Raw genomic sequence first — 25,934 nt, 5'->3', positions numbered from 1 at the left:
TCAACTCTGTTGGACACGTTTTATATAAAAATAGCTACACATTTTTACAATATAGCATCACACACACACACAGGCTCATAGAGTGGGTTATTAAAATGACAGATAGAAGGATTTAAACTGTGCAATATTAAGTCAAGTTACAGTTCCAGTAAGCAGACTGCATATATTTTACATAGGGTGTCTAAATATGTTCTTGCCCTTCATTTCCTGTCATCACTCTTCTGTCCCCTGTAAAAAAAAAAAAAAAAAAGCTCCACCATTAACTGAAATCTCCAGGCAGTTTTTAAAGCACTCCTTTGTGTTCAGCCTTCATTGCATGCAGTGGCACATTTCTGCTACTACATATATGCATATGGAGAAATCCAGTTGAGCGCTGCAGCAGCTTGTCAGTCACTAGTTTGGTCCCAGTCATCAACTGGGGTGCCCACAGCAGTGGCTGGATGAGGAGAGAGGTTGCAGACACTATGTCCAGGCATCAAAACCCGACGAGGGATTGCAGCTGTGACTGTCTTTTCTGGGAAAGAAGACTAGCTTGTATTTCAGCTGCAGTCTTTTGCCAGCCTATCATCCCTTTTGGGCACTGAAGTCTCTTTGTTGGCTGGCTGTGCAGAGGTAGTTGCAAGTTGCACTGGACAGTAACTTTGAGCTAGTAAAATGGAAATACAAGCATGGATGGAGTCTTTGGAGAGTGGGAGTTGCTGCAATGAGGGGTGTGTGGCGTAGTCGACGGTGAACACCCATGACTGTGGCTGGGGGATGGGGACCCTAAAGAAGAGGCAAAGAGTACAAATCAAATGCTGGGATTTAATTGGCTGTGTGTACTTGTGTGTGTGTATGTGTGTGTGTGTGTGTGTGTGTGTGTTAACTGTGTGCATTTTCTTACCATTTTCTGTTATGCTGCTCCGATGTGGTGAGACAGACACACAGTGTTGATCTCTTATCTGGTTGGAGCCTCTCCCTCGTAACACATCTGCTATCTGCAAAAATATTTACACTCTGTTACAACCTTGTGTGCATGACCTGTGAGTGTCACACTGATCTACAAACAAACAGCTCTTGAGCCAAACGAGCATGTAACACTGGTGGAGAAAACACTGCACCATTCAGGTTTGTCCTCTAGAGGGAAGGATGCACACACTTTCTTTCCCATCTGGCCTCAACCATGTCTTTGACTATCCTAACCAGAGCTGAGTCAAGAGGGTTTTGCAATGGTTGCATTTGTTCTGACGTAACTGAACTATTGGTGGGATTTTCCATCGTAAAATTACAGTGTGTGAATGAAAATTTGGACAATCACAAAGAAGTCGTTCAGTCATTTTGGTCACCTTTTTTTGGGAGTTCATTTTAATTTTTTTTTTTTATCTAAATTGTCCTGATGCCGCAACTCACAACCATGAAAAGACAAACAATAGAGTAAGAATGGCATTTCAGCTAGGTCTATTTCATACTGCATATTTTCTGTCTCTCTGTTGTCCCCTCACTCACTTTCTTGTTCTTGGCCACCATCACAGGGGTGTCATTATGGTAGTTCTTGAGACTGCTGTCAGCTCCACTCTTCAGCAGCAGCCGCACCGTGTCCACCTGACCCCGGCCGCAGGCACTGTGAAGGGCTGTGTTCCGACTGTATGACTGGCTGTTGACATCACAGCCACTCTGCAAGAGAAAAACACGAGAAGTTGACACAGATGTGATTCACAAAGAAAGCCAGAGGAGACGCAGTTCAGCATAGAAAGTGAAACAGAAGACAGATCCATGGAGAGGGTGAGTGAGAACAGATAGGAGAGATGAAGAGGAGAAAAAGCTTTAAAAGGAGAGATGAAGGAAGGAGAGAAGATAATTCTGCCCATGTACAACACATCTGCTAAGCTCTGATAATAAAGCTATACTATTAATGTTTTGCTCCGATTCTTTGAAGGCCTTATCTATACACGAGAAAAGAATAGTAACTTAGTATGCAGCTTACGAGCTGGAAAGAGAAAACCAGACTTATCAAATAGAGCTGAGTCACAACCCCTCTCTCCCCTCCCTCCTCCCTGCCCACACACCCTCATTACCTCAATGAGGAAGTGGACCATGTCTGCGTTATTGCTTTCCACCGCGTGCATGAGAGGACTCTGGCCACTTTTGATGTCCTGATGAGAGTATAAAAAAACACCATCGGAAAAGTCAGAGGATGCACAGACGGTAAATGTTAAATTTGTGAAGTTGTGAAACTTAGTCAGTGCTGAGTCAGTGCAGCACAGGGACTGACCATAGCGTTGATGTCAGCGCCTGCGTCCAGCAGCATTTTGGCCAAATCTTTATGGCCCCGCAGCACCGCCAGATGGAGAGGGCTCAAACCTGAGAACAGGGACGAAGCAGAACCTGAGTTTCATATTGAACCAATTTAGACACACATGTACACACAATGGGCATAAGTCCAAATAAATGCATATACACACACCTGCGTAAACCTGTTATTACACATACTGCCTCCACACACAGTACACAGAGACACAGGCAGTGTGTGGCATAACATTTAAGTGTGTAGGACTTAGTGGCATCTAGCAGCGAGAACTGCAGATTGCAACTAGCTGAAACGCCTCCCATGACCCAAGCGTGAACTGCCAGTTGGATTCCTTCACTGTTCATTGCCGAATTATCAACAGAGGCCTCCTCCTCTCCAAACAAACAGACCAGGTGTCTTATTTATAATATAGTGCATAAGATCCATACTACAAATGTATGTACGGACAAAAGCCAAAGTGGCGTGCATCAAAAAATATTCAACCATTTCTACAATCAGGCTTCCACCTCACCTTCTGTGTCACCAATTTCCCGTCTCCAAAATGTTTGTGAGCATGGGTCAAAGTTTATCCCATCAATTCTGTTTTTATAGATCGCAGCTTCTGCATGGGAAGTGGTGCACACCTCTTTTAGGCATCGTTTTGTGCACACGCCTGGTGACCCCTGGTAATTAAAACTTGTAAAAACACTGAATAAAGCAGTGTCCATTACAAATCAGGGTTTCTCTGACATTAGCCCAGCACATGCTAATGTGTGCTCACCTTTTTTTTTCTGGTAACTTAAGATCCAAACGTTCAGGAGTTGTTGTTTTTTTGTTTTTGTTTTTTTTTTGCAGGAGCTGAATTATCCGCAAAGGTCTCCTCCTTTCCAAAGCACATGGACCCGGTGATTTAAACCGGTAAAAACACTTAATAAGGCAGTTTCACGTAAAAATGGGTGTTTTTCCGATGCTGTTTCAGTTCATTGCCAAACGCAAAAACCCAAATGGCCCTTTCCAGAGCTATTGTCTGATTTGTCCACTCTGGGCTACTGTAGAAACATGGCAGTGCAACATGTTAGACTCCGTGGACAAGGACTCGCTCACTATGTAAACATAAACGGCTCATTCTAACGTAACAAAAACACGACGATCCTTATTTTCAGGTGATTATACATACATACTTTTATACATAAAAGAAAACACATTTATTATAATATATTCCATTTCTGCCAGTATATCCCCCTAAACCCTACACACTGGGCCTTTAAAGTGAGTTTAAAGCTTCTCCATGTTTTTTTGGGACTGGTTAGCAGACTGCTACCAGATGGCGAGCCAGGCCGAGAGGTTTCTGTCACTGAAAGATTCATAGACTAGCAGGAGCATCTTAAACTGAATCATGTGGTACACAGGAAGCCAGTGAAGAGACCTGAGTATTGGTGTGATATGTTCACCTTTCTTCACCTTTGTTAGAACTCTTAAAGCTGTGTTGTCTAGACAGGAAATTATTCCATTACATTAAAATGAAAGTAGACTTTGCTATTTGGTTGAAGTTGTTGTAATTAGATCTGATCCCTGCTCCACAAATAGAATTGTAGAGAGACGAGCCTATGTGTATTTTGGGGACTTTCTTCTGTACCCAGACTTGTTACTTTCACACTAATGTCTCCTGTGCTTTAACATCACAGGCATACGCTGGTGATGTGACAATGTGAGACTACACAAGACCACAAAGGAAGGACACGTCCTTTTCTCTTCCTGCCCACACACCCAAAAGCAACCAACCCCACACCTACCTGAAAAGGCTTCACATCTCTTATAGCCCCCAACAAGCTAGTAAGGTAGACTGTGGCTGTTCACTATTTTACTGCTCACACATGTACTGTAAATGACCTGATGTCAAAGTGTCTGCAATTTCTAGATGTCAATATAAACTTGGTTACACACATATGGAGTAGTGAGAAAAAGGCAGCTGACCACGATGCCCAAAACTTCAGCGTAATGATAATGGCTTTGCTTGTACTCATTAAATTAAACACATAAAAATCACTAAGGAGGAAATGGTCCAGCACAAGCCTTTATCAGATTAAATAACGTAATGAGAAGAGCGAGTCAGTCATCTGAGAGCAACTTCTATACAGACTGAGGGGCCTCCTCTGTAGACCCCAACTTACCCTCATAGTTTCTGATCTCCAGGCATGTGGAGGATGAGGAGCGAGAGAGCAAGACAGATAGACAGTCACGCTGCTCATATTCGCAGCAGAGGTGGAGCGCCGTCTGGCCATTACGGTCCAAGGCAGCAGGGTCGGCCCCTTCTCTCAACAAAGCCTCTACCATGTTGGCCTGCTGGGTGATCACTGCCAGATGAAGTGGAGTCTGAGGGGGAGGATGACAGCAAAAACGACAGTTTAGACAAACCAGTTTATTCAGGTCCATAACCACAAAAGCCAATACACAGTGTCTCAAAATAGTTTTCATGTTTCACACTGCAGCGCACAGTAGACGGCATTCAAAAAGCGTAAACCCCCCACTAATGCTGAACAGTGCTCCAAGACATTATTCCCATCTCTTAAAATTTGAGATAAATAGATTTGTTACCCTGCATGGATGCCATTATTTCGAAACAAGTCTCTATGTTAGTGTCACTGTTCTGACTAAAAATGCTCATCTAATAGTGGAAATCCCAGATCCTGAATTTCACCAAATGCAATTACTGTATGCTAATATAGTTCCTCTCCCAAGGCTTTTTTTGACAATCTCAAAATTACAAATCCATAAAAGAAACAGTTTGACATTTTGTAAAAATACGCTTTTCTTTCTGGTGGAGAGTTAAATGAGAAGATATCATGTCTGCTGTCACTAATTTTTCATTGTCTGTTTTTTCTCCTCAAGTTGGGGAGGTCTGTTTGTATAAGTTTGTGGCTCTTGACCTCTCCTGACACATTTCTTATTTCTTTTACTAAACTGTTTTTTTTTTTTGCAGTTTTATGTGTGTACAAATAATAAATAAATAAATAAATAAATAAAAATAAAATGTCATGTAGCAAACATGAAGCCACAGCAAGAGGCAACCTCTGGAGCTGAAAAACAAAGCTAACATGAAGTGCCAAAACTGCAGTTCCTGGCTTCTTAAGCGAGTTAGTCCTCATAGACACTCATGTTAAAATGCAGAAAGCAGAAATAAACAAGGTTTACAGCCTGGTACAACAAACGGCTTTGGTCTCTATAGCTAATTTTAACATTCATGACAACTGTATGGGGGGTGAATTTTCTTACAACTCAAAAACAGGGCTGCTTGAGTGACAGGATGTTTGCAAGGCATTGTTAAATCTATGAGTCAGATTCACAGTCTTTTGGCAACGGCCAAAACGCCAAAATCTGAGGCTTCAAAATGAGAGTCCACAAACCGATGGGTGACGGCATGGTAGCTACATCCACTATTTGATACAGTCTATGAGCGAGAGCAGGGAGACAGTTAGCTTAGCTTAGACTGAAAACGGGGAAACAGCTAGCCTGGCACTGCCTGCAGATAACAAAACTTGACAAACACCTATAAATCTCACTAATTATCACATCTTGTTTCTTTAATCAAAGTGTAAAAACAACAAATCATCATTTTACAGGCATATATGCCTGAGTATTTCGTGACTCGGTGCTGGTAGTTGGATTTCATTGCCTTTGGACAGAGCCCTCTCACTGGACCACTGTTTCTAGTTTAAATGTTAAGCTAAGATAACTGGCAGATGGCTGTAGCTGCATTATGCTTGGGTGGTATCAAGGTATTACTGTTTATACTGTATTTAGAAATTCCAAAGGTATGATTTTCTCCTCTCCTGCTCCTCTTTCAATTTCAAACTGATACAGAGATGCTGTATTGATGTGATGTAGTGCACAATATGCGCCACAAGAGGTCAATCTCCACTGATGGAACAGGCAGTGGAGCTAAGAAAGACGTCAACTGCGAGTGGTGGGGATAACGTTACAGAACTAGTAAAAAAGAAATATGCCTCTGTGCCTATGTGGGGGAATTGCCATGTATAACATTATCTTTAGGTCACGTTGTTCTACTACAAAAGCAGTTAATTAGCAACATCATTTTATTCAACACATGATCTCAGTTCAGCCCACTGATCATTCCATTCTGCTCCTGTATGTTTGCACAATGACAATAAAGACATCTGAATCTGAATCTTATGTGTCAGTATCCGCCACAGCAACAAGTGTCATCAGGTCGTCCGGCAAGTAGGGCGCTTATTTCCTATCTATTCATTATTCTATGGGACATGAGTATTTAAACCAAGTAAGACTTGTCTAAGTAGATTAATTGCATATTAGAAACACAGCATTGTAGGCTAGACAATGACATACACACTAATATGACCTCTATCACCAGCAGCTCAGCTTTTACGTTTTTGTTGTTATTGTTTTTTTTAACACAAGTACCGTCATATACTGTATACCTGGTGAAATGCCAGGAGGGTATGAAGGTATGAAAAAATATCTGCATATTAACTGATCAGACCTGAGTGTGGTATGATCTCTAAAGCTCAGCCAGAAAGCCAAGTGTTTCATATATCTTGTTGCCAACCGGACTAACTAGAAGTTACATCATAAGATCCGTGTTGGCAGTAACAGATACAAGACAGGAAAAATAACAAGGTAGGAATTTACAAAATCTTACAATTAGCACATCTCGTAAGTGAGGTTGGCGGAAGAGTGCTGTTATTTCTAGTAAAGGCCTGCTTTCATCTCTAACCTGTTCTACAGGTTAAAGGTCAGATACACAAAAGCAACAATGCCTGTAAGGACGGGCCAACGCCTAAAATAAATAAACAAGGAGGAACCATGTCAGCTAAAATTAGAAGTATTAAACATCAGAAGATCATGAGATACAGGCATGTGTGCGCCGTGCCTATTCCCACATATATACAAACACACCTAACCCACATATACACACAACACACACCCACCCACAATGCCAATATTCATAGTCATCAGCAACCAAATCAAAGTCCAAAAAAACAGCAGACTGTCAAAGATGAGACCTTTGCACCATATATCACAGAACAAACAACAACAACCCTTGCATGAGACTGTGTGAGTATATCCAAACAAGGAGGAACATTTATTAGGTGTTTGCCTGCAAGAGGACGTGCTGATTGGATACACTTGAGCAATCTAGGATGTTCCTTTGGGTGAGGTCAGCATGTATCATCCTGTCGATAATTATGTCAACTCCAGTCACTGAAAAACTTCTGTTTAAATTCAGCAACGCAACAGTTCAGTCATAAAGGGAAGTCTTTTTAACCTGGACTTTTTTAGCTGCTATTCAAGTTACACAATCAGCGCAGCAATCGGGAACAGATTGTTGTTCCAAGTTTCACTTTTGCTTTATTGTTACTGTATGTGAGTGTGTGTATGTGTGTGTGTGTGTGTGTGTGTGTGTGAGTGTGTGTGTGTGTGTGCGTGCGCGTGCTGGGCATTTGTTCCAGTAAAGACTATTAAAAAAAGTAGTCTAGCAGTGGGAGAGTGCCTTTGTGGAATTCCTCAAGTGTGTCAATGCCAGTGTTCATCTCCCGTTTCCCTGAATCCAATGACTCACACACACACTTACGGATACAGAAACACACAGAAAAGAGCACACACACACGCACATACAATCATATCCCCTATAAAATCTACATTTCTTGAACTTCCTATAATCAGTCACTGTGAATAGCAGCCATACTACTATTTTGACCCCACACAGCACTAATGAAACATGTATGGTAGAATCCAGGAGTACCTTCCACACTAAGGCCTTTTAAGGCCTTAAAAATAGACCTCTCAAATTTGGCAGAGCCTAGCTGTGGCTTCCTGTAAAGGATTTCAGAGTGACTCAAACAAAAATCCAGCAAAGATAAGAGGAAGGGTGGGTAGGGAGTGAGGGGGGGGACGCAGGGCGGAGAGATGGAGGAATGAGGAAGAGGCGGAAGCGGCAGAGGGGAGTCCAGGGGAAAGACAGGATAACAAGGGAAAATCCCTTCTCTTTCCCCTGGGTCTGTCCTTGCACACTTGCATTCCTGCAAAATGAGCAGCTCAACATTCGGGAGGTGAAAAGATGAGAGGAGGTTTCTGGGCACGAAGAACAGCCCCGGGCTGTAGGCAGAGCCAAACACAAAGAGAGGTGGAAGGCAACAGACAGAGAGTCTTCTTCTGTGGTGAAAAGTATAGCGTAAAGCAAGTCCTGTTGCACAAATAAACATCACATGCTCTTACGTCAGTGTTGTTGACGTTACTCTGATAACACCAGTCAGTTCATCAGTTATGGTGACAAACCCTGAATTATGTCAAGATATATGCGGCCAAAGATGTAAGAAAAGATACTGAAGTAAGAGCGAGACAGATAGAGAAAGCACAGAGAGAGACAGAGAGAGAGAGAGAGAGAGAGAGAGAGAGAGAGAGAGAGAGAGAGACGCGCAGCAAGGGAAAGTCCCCGTAAACTACCCATTGAACCAAGGTATGTTGAGAAACAGCCCAAAGCAAGGGAGGGGGGGGGGGGAGTCATGTGACTTCTCGGAACAAGGATACTAAAGCACACACAAACACACAGAGATGTCTCACTCGTGTACACACACTCACACACACATTTAAAAAAAGGCATGCCACCAGCAAGCACATAAAAGCTGGGGAAAAAAAAGAACTGATATAAATCTGAACAAAAAGATTTTTACAGTTCAGTGAATGTGACTATTTGCAGAAATGTTTTTAAACAAGTGATTATAAATTGTTACGGATCATCTGCATGCTGCATTGCAGAAGTAACACACGCACTTTGGTGGATGTCTTTAAAGCACATGACCATAACAGTATGTTTCGTGTAGGTGGCCCCTGGAGATTCAGTCCCCAAACCCCACTAGTGTCAGTGCCACGCACTACACCATCAGCTGTGGGGAGAGCAGCGAAACGTTGACTACTACGCTGTGTGTTTGTGCAGCCACACTGATAGCATGACCAGTGTGGGAGTATCAAACAGCTGTCTCTACCATCATAGTAGTTCATGGAGTGGAAGGCAAATCAAGCACTGACACTTGCACTATTGTTCAGTTACAGTACTGATAGTAACACTCTGTCAAAAAGTTCCATACGCAAAACCACAGAAACTCAGGATTTGTCATCAACATTGGAGGAGCTGTATTTTATTTTTTACTATATCTTTGGGAAGTTGGCTGATGCCAGAAAGTGTTTTCAAGTCTGTCTGGTAAACTTTATGTTTTGAAATATAGAAAGTTCCCTTTTGAAGTCTTTATGCCTGGTAGTTAAAACCACACAATCTGGTAGGCAAATGACTGTGATGGGACTTGGGCCTGAAAATCTCCCTTTTTGGGTTGGAAATGCATTTGGCATAATATGTGTGAGTGTGTGAAAAAAAGGTTTGTGAGTGTGTGTTTGTCGCGTGCATGCATTTTCATACTAGGGTTTACACAGGATATCACAAAACCTATTCTGTCAAGCCTCAGCGATGAGGAAAGACAACAACCAATGATAGCACAAGCGTTATTTCTGGTAAGCGAGCCTGTGGTGTCCTGTGTGGTGTGAAACTCCAGCATTGAGAACTAAAGCTCTGCACGACTCAGGTGCTTTCTCTGCTGAAGGATGAAAAAGAGAAAGCTGGCAGAATGCAGAGAAGGTGGAGACAACAGAGGGGAAGAGTGCTGGCTTGAGGCCAGTGGTCGGGACAGCCCTGGATTGGGAAACACTCAAAGATTACTCCTTGTGCACATTCCAGTAAGGTACACTGTAACTGGTACAGTCAGTTTTCATAAGACTACTCTCCTAAGTGAAAGTTTAAAGACCCTTTGCCCATTATTATCATTGTAACTAGTCAAAGTTGCCCTGGACAAAGAGTCAGTCAAGAAAAAAGCAAATGTAATATGAGTTTAAAGTGACATGATATCATGTCATTTCTCCACTCTCTTCATGTGCTTTGAGTTAAGAGGCCAAGACATGAGATATGAATGCTGGGTTCATGAGAGTTCATGGGAGTCACACTTCGCACCACTTAATCATCTCATCTGAATTTCACAACATGGCAAATCCAAAATGCAAAACCTAAAAATCCCTACCTACAGGGACACCGAACACTAGAAAACCATGTACAAAATAAAACAAAACACTGGAAAACACATGTAGTCCCTCCGGGCATGTGCTTGGCTTTGGCTTGAGGCAAGTGCAGGTGGAGAAACCAGGAAGGGTGAATTCCACTGCATAACCATCAGCAGCGATGACTGTAAGAGAGTGTGATAACACAGTGCAAGGCAAGGAGGAAACCAAGGCACTTCCTCTTTCATTCTTTTCCATGTTACTGTTATCAGAAGGGTGAGGCGGCACGGGGAATGTATTTTACACACTGTGGTTGTCTGGGGCAGAAGTTCCCTTCTCATTTCTATTCTATCTTTCATTATGTTATACTGACTGAGACCGAGACCTCTTTCATATGTGTTGCGAAATAGAACTGAAACATTTAAAAAAAAAAATGTGGATTGGAAAGGAGGGCAATATTTTCCCACAAATGTCAAACTATTGATTTTGAATTCTGCATTTGTAAATGTAATGACAGCAGCTATGTGTGCATGCATGTATGTTTTCATAGCACACAGAAAAATGTTGGTCCCTTACAAGTTCTTTTGCGTGGGTTGAGGTGCTATATAGCACTGCTGCCACACAAACAACTTTTTAAGTTGAGTTGAGTTTAGTTTGACTGGGACAAAAAAATAAAAACATGACATTAAAATAGCCTGCAAACGGTGTATTTTCAGAGGATAACAAATGAAAGGAGTGGCTCTTGACCTTTGCCCCACATGAACGTTAATATTCCAGGCTTGAAAGGGTAACATATTGAATTCCTCAATAAGAGTTTAGTACTGCATGCATACAGAAAATCTCAAAAATCTAAAACAATATAGTAGTATTTGCCACCTCTAATGGCTCTATGTAGTCGAACTATATGACAAATGTGCTATACAGCAGTGGTCCCCAACTGGTGGGTCATAGTACAAAAAAAAGTGGTTTGTTGGTCCATTCTGAATGGACCGCAAGTGACTTGCGAAGGTTTGTACAAAACATGCTTTATTTTAAAGCACAGTGAATTGGAGGCACAAAGCTGTTTTTTTTAAGTGCCATTTCTTGCTGTAGAGTCAGTGACAAACGGACAGCTACTTGACAGAGACAGCAAACTAGCTCCATGACATGGCCAAATGCAAGTGTGATGCTGAATATATTAAATTGTGTGGACCTTGAACTGATGACTTAAGAGAAAGCTGGACTCAGTGGCTGGACCAGTTGGGAACCACTGCTGTATAGCACCTTAAGATGTGTGCCATATAGCACCAAACAGATTCCCGGAGCCAAATAGCTGCCTTTGGGTACTGTTTAGTACCATTTTTGTTTAGTGTGCTGCAGAAATGTAACACATGCGTATCAAAAGTGCATTTGGTTTACCTGACGGAGGTTGTTGTAGACATCAAGGCTTCTGCGAGCCAACAACAGGAGTTGGATCAGTTTGCGGACGATGGCCAACTCCCCCTGCACCACCGCTATATGGAGGGCTCTGTAATGGATACACAAAAAAACAACAGACACAAATAATTTTACTCTACAACAGCTGAAAGAGAGATTATGCAAAAGGATATTTAAGTGGGTCTGACTGTAAAACCCCACACCAGCACTTTAAAAGCTCAAGTTATATCTAGAAACTAGAAGCAAAATGTCTTCTTGACGTCTCAGCCAGTTACCTGGCAACCTCACAGCTACGCCAAATTTTTTAAAAGTTTGTTTTACACATACATGGCTTTCGTATGGATTGAACTCATGAGATACAACATGTTTATTGACAGCTTTTGATTTGCTGGTAGGCCGATGTTGATGCCCCTGGACCAAGTCAGGCAAGGTTTCTTCTGCTTTCTGTCTTTATCCTGATCTAAGATATGCAGAAACTGTTGCTCTAATGTATATAGCTATATCACTCATGCTGATGAAACATCACACATTTTCTTCTCGCCTTTAAAATCTAACCGGCGAAAGACTTTAGTTTTTCTGAAATCAGAAGTAACAAATTCTGCTTGCTCTTAATTATCCCACGGCAGTTGTACCGTGGAGCTCCACAAATGTACAGGCATGAGTCACACCACCCTTATCACACCCTTATCAAGACTAAAGGGGAAACCACTATCTATGGTCTATACGTGAAGCGAAAGAACAAACGCAGGCCAAAGTTTAGGACAGGGAAAGGCAGGAAACTAAGCGGGGGGAGGGCATGCTAAAGAACACCGTATAGCAGTTTTCACATTTTTCTTTTCATGCTGTCAGAAGAAGCAGCTTCCAGTAAGAGCCAGACTGATTTTATGTCACTTCCTGTTGTCAGTAACAATGGCAGCATTCTTTATCTTGCTCTGTGTGCTGTGAAATCCAGCCATTAAGCTGTATGGTTTCTGACAGGGGCTTTCTGTAACCAAAAAAGGAGGGAGAGGTTACACTTGTACTTTGCTTTGTGATCAGTAAGTCATAACCAGACAAAAACCAAGGCACACTGCTTTGCAAAAGTTAAAAGGCCTTTAATAAATGGGCTTAGCGCCTACGCATTTCAACTCACAGTCCTCATCTGGGCATCATGCCGAAATATTAAAGGCTTTTTAACTTTTGCAAAGCAGTGTGCATTAATATTTTTCTGTTTATGAATTATTAATCACAAAGAAAAGTACAAGTCTAACTTCTCCCTCCTTTTGGGTCACATATGTCCTTGGATCCAAAGAGCACCTGTTCTTGATACCTGCATGTGTGAAGTAGCACTCCTCAGCCAACCTACTTTGCAGGGGCTTTCTGTATGTACACTCAGTAAGCTTCATCCAATGGGGAAGTCAAAATCAGACGTATAGTATAATCATGTCACAGGAAACAGGGACGCTTCTTGAGAAGTTAAAGCACCCTTGCACAGAATTTGAGGTCAGAAAATAAGTTCTTATAATGACAACAGCACTTGCAGCACTTCCACTGACATGGAGTCATTAATGATGGTAATTTCCTGCTTGAAAAAAATATAGATTAAAGAGACCTCTCTGAGCAAACAACAGACACCCAGACATACAGTGCTGAGCTCTGCATTTACACACGGCTGGTGTTTGGTTCAAGGAATCTATCTATGTGCCTTATTAACAGTATCAAATTACTGTAATTATCTCTTCCAACCACATATAAACCAAACATCTTACATAATCTCTATATTCACAGTGGAAACATTCAGATTCTTTGCAACTTGATGAAGGCAAGTATGAACAGAATAATGCCTCCGGTTTGTTAAACTGAAGGATAAGCATGTGCCAACCTTCACTTGGTGGTTGCAGGGAAAGAAAAACAAAGGCTCTGCTATGTCGGTGCATATAACTCAACTAAACCAATAAATAAGTGCAAAATGTGTGCATGTGCACATACATGCATAAGTGCACATGCATGAGCCAGCAAGGACATCAACTCTCCAACTACATGCTGATGTGCACGAGCAGGTTAGAGCTGCAACTGCAATAAACAATCAGATGATTTGCACCTGACATCAGAGCGAACAGCAGAAAAAGCAGAACTGCACATTGGAGCGGGAGTGTGATGGTTCTTTCCTCAGCTGGTGTGTGTTCCTGTAACTGAACTCAGCACTGTGAATAAATCTGTAACAACACAAGATTTATTAATCATATTTACTGTACATGTACTGTACACTCATTGGCACCTACCACATGCCTTGAAAAGCCCCTGCAGAGTCTCAGCAATAAATCTTTTTGCAAATGGTGTGATAAATCATACTACCACCCTAGATACTTATCTCTCAAAGCACTGAGCTCAAATAATGTGTCAATAGTTGCCTTCATATTAGAGCCGACATGATTATTGTGGCCAAAAGAGTTCACTTCAACGATATTATCGCAATATCTATATATGATATCTATTCATTTTCTGACATTGCGCGAGAGGCAGGGTACACCCTGGGCAGGTCACCAGCCTATCAGAGGGCTGACACATAGAGACAGACAACCATTCACACTCACATTCACACCTACGGCTAATTTAGAGTCACCAATTAACCTAACCTGCATGTCTTTTGATTGCGGGAGGAAGCTGGAGTACCTGGAGGAAACCCACAATGACAAGGGGAGAACATGCAAACTGAAAAGAAGGGCTCCCCCACCACAAGGATCAAACTAGGAACCCTCTTGCTGTGAGGCGACAATGCTAACCATTGCATCACCGTGCCACCTATGACATCTATACATAAAATTGAAAAAATATGGTATCCGGTAAAATTCATCTTTAAATGAATGTACGCAACATTCAGAGCATCAGTGTAGCAGAACACTATTTGCAATGTAAAGATACGGCAGAGTAATGACGTCCTGAGCAGAGAATGAAGTCAAGCTACCTCAGTGGTTTGTTGGGGTAACCAAGTCCGGGCACACATGTATGTTAGCGCATGTGTCTTACATTGGCTAGCTCATCGCAACCGCTTTGCACTGCAATCACACAGCAGGTACCGCCGATATCAGGACAGTATTCTTGCGGCAGCAGCCCACCCTTTGGTTCCTGCATGGTTAACACCATTAGCTCTGTCAGCACTGTTTATGGTGATAGCAGCATAGCTCAGCCACCTCCATGTTGAGAACCGTGTACAACTCACACACTCTGAATTTCATCCACAGCCCCTTCAACTCTGTTTGTTATATTTTCTGTCTTTTGTCAAATTAATTACACTCAAAATACAAGTGTAGGGAGGTGGAGTGAGTCTGTAACCATAACTGTATGAAATCATATAAAAAGAACAATTACACTTAATGGATGGTGAAAAGGCAACTAGAAGCATTGGAGGAGGGAGACAAAGCGAGAATGGATAAAAAAAAGACAAACGATTTAAGAGGTGCTGGATTACACATGACATCATGATGTGTTTTATTAACATGATATTAATATTTAATTTTTAAATGTCGTCAGTGCCAGTATATTGCAACACCCCTACTTCTAAAGTGACTCTATCTCTCTTGTTATACTCTCTTCTATCTGCATCCATCTCTCTCTTTTTCTCTTAAGATGAAACTGTGCTGTTTCTAGTTCCTGGAAGTGGGGCAGACCACAGCCCCAGATAACCCCAGGCACAGCGGCACTGACGCAGACAGGAGTCCCGAGCCTGCCGCGTTACTGACAGTCACAGTGTGTGTGTGTGAGAGAGAGTGAGAAGAAAAGAGACTGCGAGAAAAAAAAAGAAGAAGGCTGAGAGAGAAGGCAGCATCGTGCGGTATCCTGTTTGGTATGGAGGGTGAAGGACGCAGCTGAACTTCAGACTAAGCCTTAACATATGCTGTGGTCTGTGGACCAGCTGAGCAATGAGGTGATGTGTCAGTGGTGTGAATAGTAAACAAAAGAGAAGCAGAGAGCCCGCCCCACAGTCCGGTTAACAAGAAATGACGGTTTACAGTCCGCTATGCTCGTCACAAGGAATGCCACGACTTCCAGATTTTGTGGATAAAGTGGTCGTGGGGGAAACCTGGATGAGCAAGCAGTTTGTTGTATGGTGGGATCTGGGGTTTTTCCATCATAACGGTAACAACTCATTGTCAAAAGCAATCATAGTGTATTTTACAGTAATGTGCTCAGTTTTAATCTTGATTCAGACAGTTATTGAGTGAGTGAGTGAGTGAGTGAGTGAGTGAGTGAGTGAGTGATAGCCCTTTGAAGCTCCTATATGAGCTCCATTCTTGGATGATACAGGATATTGAACATTAATCTGCACACATCTCAGGTCGGAAAGCTCCTCAGAAAACTTGGGCTCGCAAAAGCAGTTCAAAGCACAGCACACACAATCTCACAGATAGTATGATTCACTCTTTCATGCCACAGTTGAGCGTTGCTGGATGATAGCAAAACAAGTCGGAGGAGGACTGTGGACTCATTCACACCATAAGCAAACACCATCTTTTTCCTATGTAGTTGCTTCGGTGTGTGAAAAAGGAACGAGTGACTGGCTGTCTGACATATACGTGAACATATACAATCAACAGAAATACCTTAATTACTATCAGTACCATCATTAGATCAGATTAGTGCCCTAAAGGATGTGTGGCAGTCTGCAGAACACGCACTGCGAACTAAGAGGCAGTAAGTAGAGTTCCATTTCTGGTGGTAAGTTGCTGTGTTGATATGTGTGCAGGTTGTGTTCAGTTATTTGCCGTTATAGAGTGTTTCTGGTCATGCTAGTGGCGTGGCTGTATGGTGGTAATGTCAGTCAGTTGGTGCAACCACTGTGGTCCAGTCTGAAATATCACTATTGGATGGACTGCCATCAGATTTGGCTCAGACAGCCATAGTTCCCAGAAGATGAATTCTAATAACTTTTCCTCTGGCGCCATGAGGCCCTGATCACACAGAAAGGCGCACTGCACTGCCTTTTTTTTTAAAAATTGAATGCCACCATGTAATCAATCTGCCGTGAATTTATTCATTTATTTATTACACAGTAATTAGTAGCTTGTTACTAAAATGGACAGGCAGAGGGTACTACCCAGTAGTTTGGCGGACACAGGGAAACGGAGATCTGTGTGGGTAAATGAGACCCGAAAAAGAGGGTGGATCACGTGGGGGTACCACAACTTGGTCCAGGAGCTTCTCCTCAATGATGGCCATTTCCAGGCATATTTTAGGATGACTCAGGGGCCGTATAGCTCTGCACACCCAGCAACCGCTACCACCAATCTCTCCTCCTTTGTACACCAACTATAAACTTGTGACCACCACAGAAGGCCCAGCTCTCAAGTCATCCCATTGGACAATGGGGAAAAAGCTGTGATGACGTGGGGTGCTTTTCCGCTCTGAGTTGAAGTTTGTTCAACTCGCTCCAGCAAAAGGCCCCAAGAGTGCAGAAACACGAAGCGCATCACAACTCAAAAACTGGGAACAAAAAGGTTCATTCTCATTTAAAACTATTACAAAAACCCGCCTCCAGCTGCTAAAATGCTTTCTGTGTGATCAGGGCCTCAGGTACACAACTACTGTATGGATTGCCATGGAATTTGATACACACATTCATAAACAGTAATAGCTTTGATGATCTGCTGACCTTTCATTTCAAAAACTGCATTTCCATCGACCATAAATATGCTTTACATTAAGTGCCAATTAGCTAATATTAGCACGCTAACATGTTAATCTAAGATGGTGAACATAGTTAACATTATCCACTGAACATCAGCAAGTTAGCGCTGTAATTGTGAGCACGTTGCCATGCTGACATGAGAATTTAATTCAAATCATGTGTACGCCCCATGGATGTATACCGAGAACTAGATACAGCGTTCAAGGCAAGGCCCCGTTTATTCCCATGAAAGGTGGCATGGAGTTGGCATGAAAGGTACATGAAGCCAAAACAGTTTCACTTCCCCTGTTTGAAATTACCCCGTATCTTCCACATCATTGAGCCCACAGAGTAAGAGTGGTTAACTTACAGTTTAGCCCTCTGCTAACTTGAATGGAGGTTAAATGATTTGATTGTGCAGCTCTTCTTGACATTGGAAATGTTGTCAGTCTAAATGGATCAAATATATCATTGAATCTATGGGGGAAAAAAAGTCTTTTGGGGCCCAATGGCATCACATGATGGACCCGAAGATGTAATTCCACTGTTTGGCCTCTATGAAAATTGTCTTGAAAGCCCAGCTCACTTCCTAGGGGCCTGGTTTCACCTTACAGAACCACTAGTGTGGCTATAGACTTTTAGTCTCTTGTGTTTGTGTCTTTTCTAAAAGTTTACATGTGGTTAAGAGCATATGCAGAATTACAACATCATTAAAAATCAAAGTTCTGGGTTTACATGACATGGTGATTTAAAATGATCCAAGTCAGCAAGTAAGGTAATGATTCAGTAAAGGTGTTAGATGACAGTTTCAATCATCAGAGTGTTGCCAAACTCTGCATATAAAAGTGTTTTTATGCATGTAAATGCACTGACTGACTGGAAGCACCTAAGGAATTTATTTGTAGGAGCTGTAAGACAATCAGCACATCTCGTGTACAAATAATAGCGTGGATAAGCAAGTGACAAGAGGTGAGAGAGAGAGAGAGAGAGAGAGAGAGAGAGAGAGAGAGATGAATCTGATAGAAAGAAAGCGGTAAATGAGGAAGTGAGGAACGGATGTTTGGGTTTTTTGAGCCCATTCATTTAAAAACACAGAGAAGAAAGAGAGAGAGACAGAGACACCTGAGAAAAACCGCAATCGTGTTTAAAAACTGAGCACTCACTGGTTTTCCCGAAACTAAGGGGCTCAGCAGCGCTGAGAACAGACGATGAACGCCCTATTGACGTAAGAGGACGCGCACGCTCCCCGTCACTCACTTTATGCTGACACGCATACACACATACACACTCATGTACATACAGACGGTGTGAAAAGTACAGGGGGGCTGAGAATGTTTCTTTCTGTAGAATTCACACAAAGTTTCAGACGACCACAGAGCAACAAGTAGTTACTGCAGAAGCCTGCCGAGGTCTCCACTTCATCGCAAAGGGGCCAGATTTTTGAAAAGTCTTTGCACTGCAGCTTTGGTGCATTAAATCTCATAAATAAAATATCTCCATTTAGATCTGTGTCTGCATTGCAAATTTGGATAACATTCTCGTATGACGCTCCAGAGAGGAATGTCAACAATTTATTGTCATAATACAAGTATATATAAACAAAAAAAAGTACCGTTTATCATGGCTATTGTGAGTGTTAGCGTAGTTAACATTGCACTCTACTTATTTCCTTGCCACTATCTGTTAATAGGGGATGTGTCATGGTGATTATGAGTTTCTCGGGCAGATATGGGACAATAAGCAGCTGTGACTTGTCACGGGACTTATGGCTCTGCTAAATGTTGGTCATCACGAGAATGGATGCAAATGATGCTGATACTTTTTGAAACCGCAACATCAAAGTCATTTAATTCTTGGACATGCTATGTTTCCAGTCTTATGACTCTGTGTGAGCGTGTGTGAGCGTGTGTGTATGTGTGTGTGCACTCTTGTATGAGTTTGACATTTCAGTTAGTGTGTGGGTGGATGTTAAAACTTTACACAAAGTTAAGTATCCATGCGTTAAAGCCTAATATTTGCATTCATGTGGTCTCGAGAACTCCTCCAGTGTCCTGTGTACGGTACTCTCAATCCTACGCCCTGAGAGACTCAAAATTATAGACTCAAGCAGCACGGACTCATCTGCTACAGTGTCCAGGTTAACGTGACTGATCAAAACCTTCACTGACACTTTGTGAATCATTCCTGATCTACACTGTACCAGGTTCCCTTAAAGGAAGTGAAACAACAGTTGGATATAAAGGGGGCACTGACTGTACCTGTTCAATATGAACAACCAGGTGAGTCACAGGGAGCATAACAAATAAACTGAGATGATATTACAGATGCCTCACAAACCACATCCAGGTTGCGCAATGCCAGAAGTTTGTTTATGAGGTCAGATCTTCACTTGCTGAGACTGGTGTTTTATGGGTGTATCCCTGTGACTCACTTGTGTTAACTTGTTTTTTACGTGACCATTTCAATTTCACTCTTTATGACCGTGTCGACGGTCTCCCCTTGAGAAGATAGTTCAAGTAGTAAAAGTGTCAGGCCTGCAGAGAGGCAGCGTGCAGAACTGCAGTCTGTTATTGGCTGGTACGGAGCTATGATGCCAGCTGAAATGTCACAGAACTTTTATCATGTGAGACATTTTAACACGTCACAGTAGGAAAAGATGAGGTGTAAAGAATAAAATTAATGATGGCTGAATTCCATTTAGCTGCCGCAATTTCAGGATCCTGGTAGTGAGCACAGTGTCACAGTATGACGGCTTACAGGGACGTTTGAATACTAATAATAGTAATACCTACTCCTACAAGTTAAAATGTCTGCTGTGGAAAACATCTAATGGTTCACGCACAGAGGAGGATGCAGCTCTATAGACAGATTTACCAGATCCATGAACACACATAGATTATGTGTGAAACTTTAAACATGAATAGTTACCACTTTAAAGAAAAAACAAAACAAAACTTAAAGGAATACTTCACTCCCTAAATGACCATATGTATATCAGTTAATCACACCATGTTACATGAACTTTGTGAATGTGTTCACGTTAAACAATAGCAAAACTGGTCAACAGTATGATGTTTTTTGGTGGGCGTCGCTCAGCTGGAGGCAAAACAATTCTCTACAGACATTAGCTAGTGCTAGTTAGCTAGTTCTGTTGGCTTGTTTTAGGCAATGGCAGAAGATGATGCATTCAGAAATACTCATTCCAAGTGTCAGAGCGCACTTTGGCACAAACTGCACCGTTCCTAAATTTGAACCACTCTCTGAATGTACCCTTTGGTTATCCTGAGCACCACACTTTCGGAGCAGCAGAGCGTACTCCCGGAACTCTGTACGGGGAGACGTAGCAGCAGAGCGCTGAGTGGAGTGAATGTGTGATTTACGTAACCATTAGTCAATTTATAAAGGTATATAACGCTCTGTTTCTTCGTCCAACAGGGCTCTCTTTTTCATGTAGAGCGTCACACTGAATCTACGAACGCACCATGTCAGGTCACTCACTCACTCTCCAGAACTGTGAGTGTTACTTGAATAAGTAAAGACTGACCAATGGGACCAGACTAGCCGACCCGTATGCTCTCACTCAGTGGATGGATGATTTGACAGGATGTCGGCTTTGTGGTTGATTACTGTGCCAATCTTACAAAGAGAGACAACACCTGAACGGTTTCCTACGGTTTGTTTTGCTATTGAAACTAATGTTAGCTAATGTGCTAAAAAGTTAGCGTTACAGAGAAATACAGTATTCCTCTTAATACTTCCCCAATTTCTGATGAGGTGGACATGATAACCCTTAATACGCACAACATTGTTTATCCCTACAACAGGAAATACTTTTTCCCTAACCTGATATGAAGTGTGTGCTGCACATGAGAGCATTTTTGATCATCGTCTCCGTCCAGTCCTTTCGTCTCATCGCATTTAACCATAGTCGTCTTTGTTTTTGTTGACAGGCAGTGGCGGCTGGTATGTAATAAATTTTAAGCTTTGAGTCATGACTCCTTCTATTTTGGCTCTCAATAACACAACAATATGACATTTTAAAAGTCCTACGTAGCCTACAGCCCTGTGGTGGAGAGTCGTGCTTTGCCTCCAGCTAATGAAATGACGTTGTTGTGATGGTGGACCTAAAAGGGTCTTTATGAAAACATCTGTTTACAAACTCACTTAACTGGTGCAGTATAATCCCAGTTTTACTTATGTAATGTAACATAAAGGATGAATCACAGTAGTCTTTAAGTTTACTGTATGCATCAGTGACTTGGATATGTGGCATAACTTCCAACTTAAGCCATTTAAAAGACATTAACATACGTGTCTCCATCCTCATCTTGACGTGTAGCCAGACTGATAGCAGTCAGCAGGTTTTCAGCTGGGTGGGCCACAGGGCGGTGCGGCTCTGGGACATGGGGCAAACAGTACACTGGGTATGGAACTGAGTGGGAACGACACAGAGAGAAAGAGACAGAGGGGGAGAGTGAGACATAAAAGTCGAGAGGCAAAGAGGAAGAAGAAAAAGAGAAAATTATTAAAATACATATAATAATGGAAACACAGCCCTGACACACAAGCCATTTTCTGTAATAAGGAAGTGTGCAACTGTGCATGTAGGAGTGTGTGTGTGTGTGTGTGTGTGTGTGTGCGTGTGCGTGTGTGTGTGTGTGTGTGCATACTATTCAGTTAGGCTGTGAGTTGACCCAGTGAGCTACTTTTGTCCATGCAGAAGAAAAGCTGCAGAATAGCTGACTGGACATTTTCCCATTGATTCAGTGGCAGTGCTGCATCACCTGCAACTCTGCTGCCTTTTCTACCACAGTGTTACAATGTGACCCAACATGTTAAGTAAGGAGGAGCGTGTGCTGTGTGTTGCTTAAAACCAAAATAGTGTCATGTACCAAAATAAGATAATTTAGAGAGCCCCTGCAGGTTGTGTCATGATGTTCCTGCATCTCCCACTTAACATTCGCTCAACAGGGTGCACAGACACACATTATGCACATATATATACCCAGCTTGATTATTTTGAACATACAAAATTATGGTTTCCTTAGAAATACAGTGCTATAGATGAAACCTTTGAAGTGTAACAAAGTTCAACACCCGATTATTACATATATGGGTAAAAACACTTAAAGAATATAATAAAAAAAAGTTATATAATAGAGTGAATGTTGGCCAGCATGTCTTACCATAATCAAACTGGTGCAAAAAGCGGATGGGATATCTATCTGGACTCTGTGCTGCCTCGTCAACCCGCCTGGGAATCACTGCTGCTCCCAACCTGCCTTCATCCGCGGCTCTCTCCAAACGCCCAGTAAAACCGTCTCGTATTGTGAAGTCCGTTTCTGCCGCAGGGGAAAAGCGGTCTGCGCTCTCTGATGGAGCCGGTGACTGTCTCTGGGTCTCCGGCTCGACAACAAACGGGCGCTTCCTGAAAGGAAGCCTGGAGGAAGATTTGTCCGCTGGCCGTTTGCGAGGAGCACCGGTCTCTGAGCCCGGGACGCTCCTGACCGTGGGACTGCGTATTTCCAAACTGTCCGTCCCTGTGCACGTGGGTGGTGCAGGTGAGCCGTCCGTCACCCGAGCGTCCCTGCTGGTGCAGCTTTTACAGTCCGGAGTCCTCGACCCGGCGCTCCCACGTTCTCGGTTAGTGGTGCGCAGATCCAGCGGCGCGGTGGCAACCGACGGATGGTCACCGTTCATGGTCATGATCCTCGGCATCAACCGGGGGGCGAGGGCGCTCAGGATCTGAAGAAGCTTCAGGTGTGTGCGCGTGAAGAAAACTTGTCGACGTTCAGTGACAGTTTATGGGATCACTCCATCCAAAGTGGCCAATAGTGCGCCTTTCCCATCCCCATGAAATCAAATGGGCAGCGATCAAATCATCACTGTTTCCTATTAGTGTCACTTAAGTATTTTAGATAAGCGTGCAAATGTATTTTCGCAGAAGAGCTAATAGAAGTTTGGTGTAGATAGCTCCTAATGTGTATCCCAGCGCACCTATGGTAACAACTGCAGGTACAGTGCAGCGCTCATCTTTTAATGAACGCACAGTGACACTTGACTGGTGCTTTCCCCAAACTGAAAGCGATTAGCGCTCAAGGGCAAATTACACTGCAGGAAGGAGAAGAGACAACACTTCGTTGAATTCATAATAATTTCTGCATTTCCGACCTCTCTGACATCTGCCTGTTTTGCATTCAAGTTCAAAACAACTAAGGCTGAATTTCTCAAGAAGTTCAAGGATCGATGCTTTTCTCGGTTCGGGTGCTTTGGTCATGTCTCGGTGCAGAAAATGACTCAGTCTGGGTCAATGGTTTTTACTCTTAACGTTTACCCCATCTGCAATTTAATGCACTCTTAATTATTAACATGAATTCAGCTGAATGTGTTCAAAGGCACACTTTTATTTCTTGCTTTGAATGGTTCAGTCATGTTAATAATAAAAGCTTCAGGAATAAATTTAAACGCAGTCAAGATGCCAAATGCAAAATTAGCTTTTCCCAAACATGAGGAGCACTTAACATAAACTAGTTTCACACAGCATGAAGAGAAGTCTTTTGCAAATACAGTCACCAAAGTGTTACTTAATGTAAAGTCTATTTCTTTGCTTTAGTGCAGAAACAAACTGTCCCACTCCTACTTTATAGAGAACGCAACAAGGAAAAGACTTTAACAACATGCAGTCTGCAAAATGATACTGTTATTCTGAATTGGGCGTATTATCATGCTTAAGTCATGTTAATGTCAGATCAGTGTAGAGTAGGCAAACAAAAACAGAAAGGCACTGAAACTTAAACTTCCTTTCTGAACTTTTCTGTGCCCTCTTGATGTCATGGAAGGGATTTTTTTAATGTTATTTTGTTCACGTTTCAGTGCCTTAAGTCAGCAGAGAGAACGTTGATTTTCACACCTCAGGCTCATTATAGAGCAGACAATATTGTCTCAGTTGTGGCACATTACAGCTGATTATACTTGTCTACAAATGACAGCTTTCTGGTAATAGCTCATAAATAGACTCATAAATGCTCCATGTTCTGTATCAAGTGAATTCATATCACTATGAATAAACAAGACGTAAAAGCTCGTGTAAACTTTATGCTTCACTCTATAATGTTTGACAGTAGTCTCCTTTGGAGGATGCAGATTTTGCACGTTGCAGTAAATCAGCTACACAGTGTCAGTCAGTTCATCTGTTGCCTCGGGCTGGTCATATGTCACCAAGCTGCAGAATCAGAGCTAAACTTGCACTCCCAAAAGCAGGAATAAGGAGAATAGAAGAAGAATTCAGAGAGAAGATGCCCTCTTCAACAGAGTGACTTAATGTCACTGCTGCCCTGTGTGTGGCCATGTTACCACATCACAATACAAACCATAAATGCACGTATAAACCTGCATATGCACCCACGCACAAATTACATCTATCTCCTTAACGTTATCCTGAGCCACCCTCAGACCAGGGTCTGATTACCAGGGTCACTTTGGGACTTTCCTCTTTCCACTGAAGTGTGGAGCTGGCAACAGAAAGTCAAGCTTGGTGTCTAAAGTCCCTAAAACACCCTGAGACTATACAAACATGCTCTGCAGCTGTCAAGGCACTCAACCATTATGGTCCCCCCTGGCATTAAGTATCATTGTTTATAAATATATAATTATGGGCCCACCTCTATAACGGCCAGTCTCAACCTGAACACACACTCGACAGAGTTCATTGCTTAATGAGTGAGACATTAACTGAGGTTTCGCAATCTTTAAAAGCACATTTATGTACACAGAGAAAACCCATACCCCTTTAATATTTAGGGGTACCATATTTCTGAGACACTGTAGCAGGATAACAATGCAGATCATGAGGTAACATGAGGCCCCCTTGTGCCAGGAGAGCAAAGGTGCAAGCAGGATGCAGCTAGACTCTGAACTAAGCATTTAGAAATACATCTCCAAAATAATTAATCTACATCTGAACAATACAGAGCAAACTGCTGCTTTTTGGCTGCTGATTAGTAGCTTTAATATTTGTATTTTACAGCAGGCCGTGGAGCTGTTACTGCAGCATGTACAACTAGAGAAAATCCAGCAAAGTACTTTTGTTGAGTCTTAAGATTTTAAAGTATTTTTAAAGCACATATATGCCCTTCAGTGAAGTTAAATTAAGACGGATTTGGGGGCATTTAAATGGGTCAAACAGTCATATTTTAGTGGCAACAGTGAAATGGCTGAGCAGTGGTTGAGTTAGTGTCTCCCTCTTGTGGATGTTGAAGCAGAGGTTGTTGGTTTACTCAGTCTAATGGTGCAGATTGTGTGCTATGCTCGTGCCATGTGATGTTTTAGTGGCACCAAAGACACAAGAAATAATCATGACAAATGTATCCTTTACTGAAGGTATTTAGACATTAATAATTTATCCATTGCAATCCTGAAAATATCTGATGATTTGTACCCTATGTGTGTCCCACATAAAGAATAGCCTTCAAGTTCTGGATGCAAAGTATCTGGCTTGTGGGTGTGGGGTTTTAGTAGTTATCACTCTGT

The 25,934-nt window shown here is 42.3% G+C and overlaps 1 protein-coding gene across 1 annotated transcript; it reads right to left on the bottom strand.

Annotated features, from left to right (window-relative positions):
* Positions 1 to 18: 18 nt before the first annotated feature.
* bcl3 (BCL3 transcription coactivator) lies at positions 19 to 23,516 on the bottom strand. The gene is made up of 9 exons (XM_049584236.1): positions 22,592 to 23,516; positions 21,717 to 21,837; positions 11,744 to 11,852; positions 4,438 to 4,639; positions 2,252 to 2,340; positions 2,055 to 2,132; positions 1,486 to 1,653; positions 884 to 977; positions 19 to 765 (listed from the first exon to the last, which is right to left on the bottom strand). Exons 1-9 carry the CDS (start codon positions 23,121 to 23,123, stop codon positions 647 to 649), a joined length of 1,512 nt encoding a protein of 503 aa, XP_049440193.1. The 5' UTR covers positions 23,124 to 23,516; the 3' UTR covers positions 19 to 646.
* Positions 23,517 to 25,934: the final 2,418 nt, after the last annotated feature.

This window comes from Epinephelus fuscoguttatus, linkage group LG8 (assembly GCF_011397635.1).
Source record: "Epinephelus fuscoguttatus linkage group LG8, E.fuscoguttatus.final_Chr_v1".
NCBI classification, from domain to species: Eukaryota; Metazoa; Chordata; class Actinopteri; order Perciformes; family Serranidae; genus Epinephelus; species Epinephelus fuscoguttatus.
Note: the sequence above shows the minus strand (reverse complement) of the source record. Positions and strands in the feature narration are given on the sequence as shown.